The sequence below is a fragment of the Achroia grisella genome, unplaced genomic scaffold, assembly GCF_030625045.1.
Source record: "Achroia grisella isolate CSIRO2021 unplaced genomic scaffold, CSIRO_AGI_Agris_v1 utg515, whole genome shotgun sequence".
NCBI lineage: Eukaryota > Metazoa > Arthropoda > Insecta > Lepidoptera > Pyralidae > Achroia > Achroia grisella.
The window spans coordinates 1,559,539-1,569,594 of NW_026712908.1; the positions used below are offsets into that span (position 1 = coordinate 1,559,539).

A 10,056-nucleotide genomic window follows, 5' to 3' on the forward strand; every position below is an offset into this window, starting at 1 on the left:
ATATAATAAAAAATATTAGTATTATTATAAATAAAAATTGATTTCAATATCGTAATAAAAAGTAAAGTCCATCAAACATGTTTTTCTATTATCTTGTATATTATATTTATATCAAAATTTCATCTAAATATTCTGTATAGATATATCAGTTTATATATGTAGTTAAATATTTGTACTCAGTTTTAATTTCTAGCCTAAACAAAATGGTTTTAATTACAGTTTTAAGCATACTCTGTATCTGTGTCTATGACTCAATACAGAGCTCTAACCTGTTAGTTGTCAAAATTACACAAATATCAGTAATGTCAAATTTAGTAAACAAATATTTTGTTTTAATAAAGAATATATATAAATAATAATAATATTGGATATTTTTAAGTATGCGAAATTATTTCTTTCATTATATAATTATAAGAAGACAAATAGACGAAACTTGTAAGTTTAATTGTAAAAAGATACTTCATATTTTATACATACTATAAATACTCATATTTACACAGGATCCAAATTTTATTAATTCTAGATGCTTTTTTTAAATAGTACCAGTTTAGATCATACTATTTTTATATTATTTAAACATGCGTAGTGTCGAAGAAATTTATTCAGAACTTGAATCATATAGAAAAAGTGTCCAAGGCTCTTTTTCAGAGATTTCCGAGCTGGATATGTCCTGTAAAACTATCTTGAAGAATTACTTAAATAGTACGAGTACCACAAATCCAGCAGTCAATATAAAAATACAAGCAGTAATTGATTACATGTATGAAAGAGTCAATATTGGTAATTGGAAAGAGGTGAAACTTTTCTTAAGAAAAACTATTACCATAGCATCATATTTGAAATTAATTTATTTGGTAAAACTAGCAAAGTTTATAGATAATAATTTTATAAAAGAATCATATAAAATAATTGATTTTGGCATTTTATTTGGATGTCCACTAGATAATGAGCCTCAATTGTTACAAAATTGTGCATCTTGTTTCAATACCCTATCCCAAGAGTCTTCTGATAATGACAATGCGATATTGAATATACAAGAGAGCATTATAGTTGAAAGTAGCAAATATAATACTCAGCCTCTCGATATTCTTGATTGTCCTAGTATGGAACATTTCTATAGAGATTACATTTTAAAAGATAGACCTGCCATTTTGAACAATTGTATCAATCATTGGCCAGCCCTAAATAAATGGAAACATATAAGTTACTTCAATAAAGTTGCTGGTTCAAGAACAGTGCCTATAGAGTTAGGTCGTGTTTACACAGATTCTGATTGGACACAAAAACTAATGACAGTTGGTGAATTTATAAACAAACACATTTATCAATCCCATGGAGCTACAGGTTATCTGGCCCAGTACCAGCTGTTTGAACATATTCCAGAATTGAGAGGAGACATTTCTGAACCAGAATACTGCTGTTTCTCAGACAATGATGAAGCTGTAGATATAATGGCTTGGTTTGGCCCAAAAGGTACTGTATCGGCTCTACATCATGACCCCAAAAGAAACTTGTTAACACAAGTTGTTGGTGAAAAACATATATTTCTATTTTCACCCAATGATTCAGAGTTTTTATACCCACATGACCATGAGTTATTGAATAACACAGCACAGGTGGATCCAAGGGAACCTGACCTAGAGAAATATCCCAAATATACTAATGCAACTGCATATTACTGTGTCTTACATCCTGGTCAAATGTTATACATACCTCCAAAGTGGTGGCATTTTGTAGAATCACTATCTATAAGCATATCAGTGAGTTTCTGGTGGAACTAAAACCATGTTAATATTAAGAAAGAATATCGAATATCACTTCAGTCAGCGATAAGAATATATTACATACTTTTACATGTGATAAAATTATACTTAAACTTGATACTAGGGAATAATTACCAAATATTTATATGGCGTTTGTTTTTTATTTTCATGTGATTTGAGCATTAAGTTTGATATCCTGAGTTTGATTTTGGGATAGTGCATAGCATATCCTATAATTCTTATTGATGTATTCTAAATTCAAATTTTTAATTCTGATATATAATTTATTGATCCTATATTATACCAAAATTATTATAAGGTTTTTTTCATTTGTTCCTAATCTGAAAATAAATTATGTTGACAATATGAAATTACTGTGGATTAAGCACACTTAATATTTATTATTATTAAAAAAAAACAAATTTAAAAGTGTATATTTATTTATAATATAAAACTATAATTGAATAAGCATTTACAGTTCCGGCAGTTAAAACTGAGTATGTTCATAAGTTAATTTATTTATACATAAGTTTATAGTAGACAGAATAAACAAAAAATAACCAACTAGTCAATTATTGTGAAGGCCACACCATCTAAATTCACAATTTTTGACTCAAGGTCTACAATGAATGGCTAGTTGTTATTTTATTTGTAGATTGTGTATATGATTATAGACAGTATAACATATAACAGCTACAATATTGGTCAAATAATTATGCTTTATATACAGAGCCACACTACTCTTTATATGAAAGTTTATACTACAGTATATCAACAATCTCTGTGGTCTAGTAGCCACTGTTGTTGTTCATTATGGGTTCCAGTTCTACAAAATAATAGTACTGAATGAATTTCTAAATTATTTATGTATTATAACAGTAGTATTACTATTGCATTAACTACATTGCCTAAAAATAAGAATGCTGTCATATACATATATTTTTTTATTTTTATAAATTTATAAAGCTATGTTAAAAAAAATATTAATTTTGTACCAGCGCCATTTTTAGACAATTTAACATTTCTAAGTATTCTTCCTTTTGGGTAATTTTGAAGTGTAGCTGTTACCACCTCTTTCATTCATCCCTATCGCCCGTCATACTGGGGCTTAATGAATAGGTACTCTTATTCTAAGTTTGTTTTGTTCTTTTATAAAAAAAACATAGGTCTCATCAATATTACAATAGTCTTGTAGATTTTCTGTTTATTATGAGTTTGTAGTTTATTTTGTAAAAAATAATTTCTTTCTTAGTCTATTTCTATTGTGTACTTCTAATTAAAACTACTTAGTCTTAGATAACTTTCAGAAGATATTTTTTTGTCTTTGGTAGAGTTTAAAAAATAATAAAATGTAGTTTTCTATTTATATTCGTTGTTCAGAGCTCTGCCAATCAGCATTCTTCGTACTTCTGATGTACCAGCGCCTATTTCGTACAATTTGGCATCTCTAAGTATTCTTCCTGTTGGGTAGTCATTGATGTAACCATTGCCACCTTTAAGTAAAAAAATTACATTACTGTAATAAGTGTCATATTATATTCCTTAAATTTTTAGAAATTAGACTTTAAAGATATAACTATAAGTGGACTTTCCTTTTGTTTGTTGATTTTTTTTGAGATAAGCCTGTATAATACTAGATGTATATATAATAATGTATTTCTATTTAGCCAACATTATTTTACATGCACTTTCATAACATCCTCATAATTTTGGAGCAAGGTTTATCATCCAGGATTATTTTTTTTTATACAGAGTAGTATATTGAGTAGTTTTATACTGAAATAGTAAATGACTGAATTATCACATACAAATGGATACTAGTGAATACCTCTTTTGTATTTACAATAACATTTTCATTAATACATTACTCTAATTTAAAATGACATGTATATCAACTGCTTTTGTTAGCTAGTCACTTACAGCTAGCCAATGAATTTAGGCCATTTATACCATACCTAAAATCTGTATCGCGTCCAAAGCGACGGAAGTCGCTTTCTCTGCGCAGTACAGTATCACGCCGGCACAGTCTTTACTATTTACGTGGTCATCATCGCAAGCTTTCGCGACATTATACAAGTAACTGCGGCAAGCACTTAACGTTGTATACATATCAGCCATTTTGCCCTGAAACATTGTAAACAATTATCTATTTTACGAATTACTCCCTAAAGCATAACTTTAAATCGTTGGTAATTGTTATTGGTTAATGTTTCTTAAAAAATATTCCCAAATTATCTATATCTATATCTATAGTAATTATCTGTTCTTATTAACATTTCGTTGTAGTTAGTTTTGTAAGTCCTTCATGTCATGCAAGGCGCTTGTCACCAGGGAATTGTTCAACGTTAAGTTAAACTAAAGAATAAAAAAAAATCAGAACGAGTTATTAAAAAGTATCCCTTACTCTTCTGCGCAAACGGTATACGCAGGCGGGACACCAATGCAGAATGATTTGATGATGATGTGAGGTCAGTCAGTCCATACTGATAATTTTTAAAAGGACCGCGTGGAGGTCTTCCTCCCATTGTTAGGGACCGTACAAGTATTACGTAAGCAGTATGCCTTTGCTTTGCTTATTTTGGATGACATGTGGGGGTGGGGGAGTCTTGATGACGATTACGTCATCAGTAGTTATTTACTTTTTACACGAATGGCAACCCTCACATTGTCTTTGCTAAAAAAGCAATACATTAAATGAAAAATATTTACATAAGCATGGGGGAGGGGGTAAAAGCTTTTCTTACTTTTGCTGACAAGGAGGATGGAGGGTAAATAATTGTAATAAATCTGATGACGTAATACTTGAACGGCCCCTTAGGAATAGGACTAACAGTCGCTCATTATTAACCATCACCTTCCCGCGTCTGCTGCGTCCTAAGATTCAGGGACTGTAATAAATAAGTCCTTACTTAAGTGGGTAATCTTACCTGCAACAACTGAAATTCTCCAATATACTGTCCAAACTGTTTCCTAGTGTGTGCATACTCGAAAGCAGTGTCAACGGCAGCCTGCATCAGACCAACGGGACCAGCCGCAAGCACCAATCGTTCAAAATCTAATCCCGACATTAAAACGTACACACCTTTATTTTCTTGACCTAGTATATTGGTCGCTGGAACCTAGATGTGGAAGTAAACAAAAGGCAAATTTACAAGTAGACATTATAATCAGGTATCAAATATTTAATAAATTTTGAACGTTATGAGTAAATATGGCGGAATGATTATGGTAGAAGATACAGTTGTTTGTTATTCTGGATGGATGGATTTTTACTCTTTTACGCAAAAACTACTAAATGGATTTTAATGAAACAATAATATAGCTTAGGTATACCTACATCAGAATAACACATGCAATAAATTTCACGCGGGTGAAGTCGCGGGCACAGCTATTAAGAAATAATTGTACGGAGACATTCATCTGTTATTTGATAATGAATCAAATTACAGATGTAAATTTATAACTACCAATTATCTAAATGAAGGTATATATTTTTAATGCATGTCTAACATTACATAAAAGAACCGAACAGTACCCAGCATATCAAGCATTATGACGGTCCGTACCTACAAGCACGCTGTAAATCATCTACCAAAGAATTAACAAACAAAACCACTTTCTCAAATATACCAGAAATGTAAGTATGTACAACCAACTAGAGGCCATATAGGAGTACCTACAAATATTATTAAGTAATTCATTTGTCTAGTACCTATATTGATATATATATATATATACATTTCGTTTGGTACCTTGCAATCTTCAAACACCAACTCGCCAGTATTAGAACCCCTCATGCCAAGTTTATCCAGTTTCTGTGCTGTTGAAAATCCAGAGAAATCTTTTTCTATTAGAAAAGCTGTTATCCCATGCTGCGGTTTGGCAGTTGCATCTGTTTTTGCATATACCTGAAATTTTAATTACTACTTATATAATAAGGCCGCGACGCTTTAGTGCCTTAGCATATTTTTTTTTGCTTCCGATGGTTACAGGTTCAATTCATGCACAATACGTGCATTCATCATAGATATTCATGTTCATTGTACTAGTGAGTGTTTTCTATATGTATATTTACAAAATTTCTATCAGTTGTTTACTGATGTAGTGGGCTATTATCGCTGTATAGATATATATTATTCAACCTGAGCCTAATAAATAATAGGCATAAAGGTGGTATGAGAAGTAATCTACATTTACAACTGACTGAAGAAACAAAAGGTTCTCAATTGAATGGTGTCTTTGTATTTATATGCTACGGCGAGATGGACCATGTCATTTCCAAATAATAAACCAGATATTATTCCTAATTTAGACAGGTCATTTACTACCGTTGTATTATTCTATCCTTGATAGTTGATTACAGTAGGTAGGTACTTATTATATTCTACTCACCACTAATACGTCTGCGTCAGGACCGTTGGTAATCCAGAACTTGTTACCATTTAATACGTAATAGTCCCCTTTCTTCTCGGCGCGCAATTTCATGGACACCACGTCGCTACCGGATCCTGGTTCCGACATGGCCAGAGCACCAATATGTTCTCCTGAACACAACTACAAAGGAAATCAATTCATAACCAAGATTTGATGATCAGTTCAGTCGTATAAACTGGAGCATTACAGAATCAGTGTAGGTAACACTGAAGTTCGTTGTTTTCTTCTCGAGGTTTCTTTATACTGTTTAATTTAGGTCCTTATAATTTTATGCTATATAATATTTTTATAATTAATAATTTAATATTACATAATTATTAATTTGTTTATGAAATTATATTCATTTTCGTATGGTACTTGAACGGGCATCTAATAAGAAAGAGAACACGTGTACCTCAATTAAGTGAATTCGGTTGAACTTTGTACTTACTTTTGGCAAATATTTACTCTTCTGTTCGGGCGTACCATTTCTATTGATTTGATTTATGCACAAATTGGAATGTGCACCATACGATAATGCGATACTACCAGATCCCCTGAAACAATAATGTAAAATGGAACAATTTCTGTTTTGTTACATATAGCTGTACATAACTTCGACCGCAGAATGTGGTCGTACCGAAGGATTGAGATAAAAGAGACCTGTATTGTTTCTCTTTGTCAAATATTCACTTGCCCCAATTTCAGACACTCTCTTCTCTTTCAACAATGTGATTAATTCTTGATTTGAGATCATGCTCATCTTGTCATCCTTCACTGGTGCTCCACCAGCGTATACCTTTAGTAGCTGGTTTATAATATTCCTAAGAATATTTTTCGGTACATTTAATTTTGTTAACGTTCTCTACAATTTAATTTATTTTTTACAATGTAATAAAAATATTGTGTACCATACCACCTTATCTTATTCAATAAATATCAGCATATTCAATATAAGTACATACCTTGAAATTTCTTCCATAATAAGACAATGGTCAGAATATTTTCCACCTGTACCTCCATACTCTGGACTGGCAGTTATTCCTACATATACAAACAAAAGTGTGTCAAATACATACTTCAGTTTTTTAATTACTAACAATAATTAAAGAGCAAATTAAGATAAGTAAGTGGTAATAAAATTGTATATATAATAATAATAATAAACCCTGGACAATTCACACAGCGCCATCTAGTTCCAAGCAATATAGACAGAACTAGTGGTGTGGGTAACAAAACAAATGATAGATTTTTTTTAGTACATAATGTACATAAAAAAGATTATTTCTTCTGATATCTGTATGTTATGGTCTTATGACCATAACATACACATATCATACTCATGAATAAAAATGTTTGTATCGAGGAGAAATAGAACCTGCGATCTGTCATCGGAAGTAAAGCGGTATGCTATACTACTGAGGTCGAGTGTTAAAATATACGTTCTTTTGTATATCTTATGTAGATAACACTTTCTACCATTGCACTAAAATCCGTCATATTCATCCTACTGGAGCACAATGCTCGAAGTGCATCAGGAACTCCATGAAATTTTGGGTCCTTTATCCATAAGATCTTCTATAGCAAACGACCACGTAGTATAGTAATTACTTATGACCACCAGGCGGACTTAAGATAATTACGTGTACTGTCCGAAGACTGATAACTCTATTCTATTATTTACAATGATGATATGTTTGCTTTGTACATACGGATGCGGTATATTCAGTGCCACTATAATAAAATAAAAAATTGAACACAACCCTATATTTTTATATAACTCACAGTAAATGGTAATTACAAGAAGTTTGTACAAGTAGACAGGTGTTTTATTATTCATATGTATGCTAGTATAGGTATATGTTCTGATACATTGTCTCTATGTAAGTAGTTATACATTTGTAGTAATTAATTTACTGAACTCATAATCCAAAAAGAAATGTCCCATACATCTATCAAGGGTCAGTAAAAGCCTTATTCCTTTGCTCAGTCCCAAAATATTTCATTTTTCTTTTTTGGACTACTCTATTGCTGTTGTCATATAAAGCTGGCCTTAACAGCTTCACCGGATGATAAGGGGCGAATGCAGATTGCACTCCAAACCCGCGGAAGGACTTATGGAGCGATATAAAGGCCAACTCTCGCCTGACGGATAAGACTGTAGTCTGAGGGCACCGGTAGGCGTTCGAACCTCACGACGTCGTACTTTTGATCGCTGTTTGTATTTTATTAGTGTCATAAATAGATAAATAAATTCTTACCTAACAGACCCAATTCTCCAAGTTTCCGCCAAAAGTTTCTTAACTCTTTAAAATTGTTTTCTCTGTCAATATCTGCCGCTTTTGGTGCTAATTCTTTTTGTACAAAGTCGAACACTAACTTTCGGAGCTAAAATAAATTAAATTACCTTTTATTAAATATACGAATAAGACGATAGCATAAGCGACTCTCCTTTTTCTGGAATATTTTTAAAATGTATTCAACATAGCTAAAGAAACGATGCTACGACCACATTTTCGTTTATAAATAGGTATACTATCAAACACGACCACGCGTTGCTGTGGATAAAGTTCTTGAATAAAATAATATTACGACTATAAATTGAAATGTAAGCTATTCTATCTTTCAAGTTGGATCAAATTGTATACAATGTGCAAATCAAATTTGCAATCGGTTCAGTAGTTTAGGAGTCCATAGCGGACCAACAACGTGACAGGTAATTTTTATATATAAAGAAATATATCTATTCAAAAATAACGACTATAATACGAATGTAACAATACATATATAACACAAAAATTCTAACAAAATTGTTTTTACAAATTTTGTCTGTTAGTTTGTACGGTTTTGATCTCAGGATCGGGCGATTTGTTTTCACTAATGTAAGTATTATGTGGTAAGCTTCAGAATCATATAATTTTATACGTTTTGTACCAGTCAGTTAACAAAGAAAAAAGTTATACAGGTACAAAGTTAGAGTTACACAGTTTATAAAAAAATTACTTACCTGTTGCTGTTCACTAGACAGGCCGAAAACATGTTCATCTATCGGGTAGTGTGATATACAGCGTGTACCGGTTTTGCTGCTTCTGTATAGTAAGTTTCTTACGCATGCTAGCACCATAATGTCAATATAAACGACTTCTCGACTCAGTAACTAGCAATATACTGAATGATTGCATTAACAATGATAACTTATCCTATTGACATTGTAGTTTAGTGCTTTATGTCCTATGGAATTAAGTTTAAAATGAAATACAATACATTTTCTTCAACACACGACATGACGTATGCATTATGATAATTATTACTATTCGTGATAAGGCGAAAGTTTATCACGTTTGTTGATACATTTATATTTAGTTTATTTTTCATTGATTATACCTTAAGTTAAATATGATATTTTAATTCAAGCTGTGTAAATTTTATAAGGACAGATAATTTTTCGTGGAATCAGAAAGTATTTTATAATGTGATCAGAAATATTATTCATACTAATAAAGTCTGAGGTTTATTATAAATTCTTCCTGTCTAACTCTTAAGTTCTCACACCAAATATAAGTAGAAGGTATAATATATGATTATACTGCATAGCAATATAACACCAACACTAGGTACAGGTGATCAAAATCATTACGATCCGAGCTGAGGTTCAAATCCCTAACGGTGCCTTAAACTGAAATCGTATCACGCAGGAGTTTTATTTATTTTCACAACAATTGCGTATTCATAGTTGTTACACATCTTGTAACTCTCGTGATGTACACAGACTAGGTACACACAAACAATTCCGTCAATTTCTTCTACTTGATTAAGAGTGGCAGTGCGAGCAGCGATGCTTTGTTTAGGTAACAAGTTAAGTCTTCCGCAAGGTACCGTT

The 10,056-nt window shown here is 31.7% G+C and overlaps 2 protein-coding genes across 3 annotated transcripts; one reads left to right on the forward strand and one right to left on the reverse strand.

The window, feature by feature from the left end:
* The first annotated feature begins 363 nt into the window (after nt 1-363).
* Nucleotides 364-1,803, forward strand: LOC131846965 (bifunctional peptidase and arginyl-hydroxylase JMJD5). 2 transcript variants are annotated; one of them, XM_059196383.1, is made up of 2 exons: nt 364-435; nt 649-1,803. In XM_059196383.1, exon 2 carries the CDS (start codon nt 666-668, stop codon nt 1,779-1,781), a length of 1,116 nt encoding a protein of 371 aa, XP_059052366.1. In that variant the 5' UTR covers nt 364-435; nt 649-665; the 3' UTR covers nt 1,782-1,803. The 2 variants fall into 2 exon arrangements, with proteins under 2 accessions (XP_059052366.1, XP_059052365.1); XM_059196382.1 differs by lacking the exon at nt 364-435 and having other exon boundaries at nt 552-1,803.
* A 644-nt stretch (nt 1,804-2,447) lies between these two features.
* On the reverse strand, nt 2,448-9,324 carry LOC131846966 (isovaleryl-CoA dehydrogenase, mitochondrial). The gene is made up of 9 exons (XM_059196384.1): nt 9,184-9,324; nt 8,438-8,564; nt 7,142-7,220; nt 6,628-6,733; nt 6,156-6,317; nt 5,516-5,671; nt 4,691-4,882; nt 3,719-3,887; nt 2,448-3,256 (listed from the first exon to the last, which is right to left on the reverse strand). Exons 1-9 carry the CDS (start codon nt 9,298-9,300, stop codon nt 3,123-3,125), a joined length of 1,242 nt encoding a protein of 413 aa, XP_059052367.1. The 5' UTR covers nt 9,301-9,324; the 3' UTR covers nt 2,448-3,122.
* Nucleotides 9,325-10,056: the final 732 nt, after the last annotated feature.

Bases quoted from the DNA above. Each gene is read 5' to 3' on its own strand.
- LOC131846966 (XM_059196384.1), bottom strand. From the start codon at position 9,300: ATGGTGCTAGCATGCGTAAGAAACTTACTATACAGAAGCAGCAAAACC. The intron at 7,221-8,437 runs GTAAGAATTTAT...TTGTATATGTAG, and splicing joins TGGAGAATTGGGTCTGTTAG to GAATAACTGCCAGTCCAGAG. The intron at 6,734-7,141 runs GTATGTACTTAT...TTATTGTTTCAG, and splicing joins ATTATGGAAGAAATTTCAAG to GGGATCTGGTAGTATCGCAT.
- LOC131846965 (XM_059196382.1), top strand. From the start codon at position 579: ATGCGTAGTGTCGAAGAAATTTATTCAGAACTTGAATCATATAGAAAA.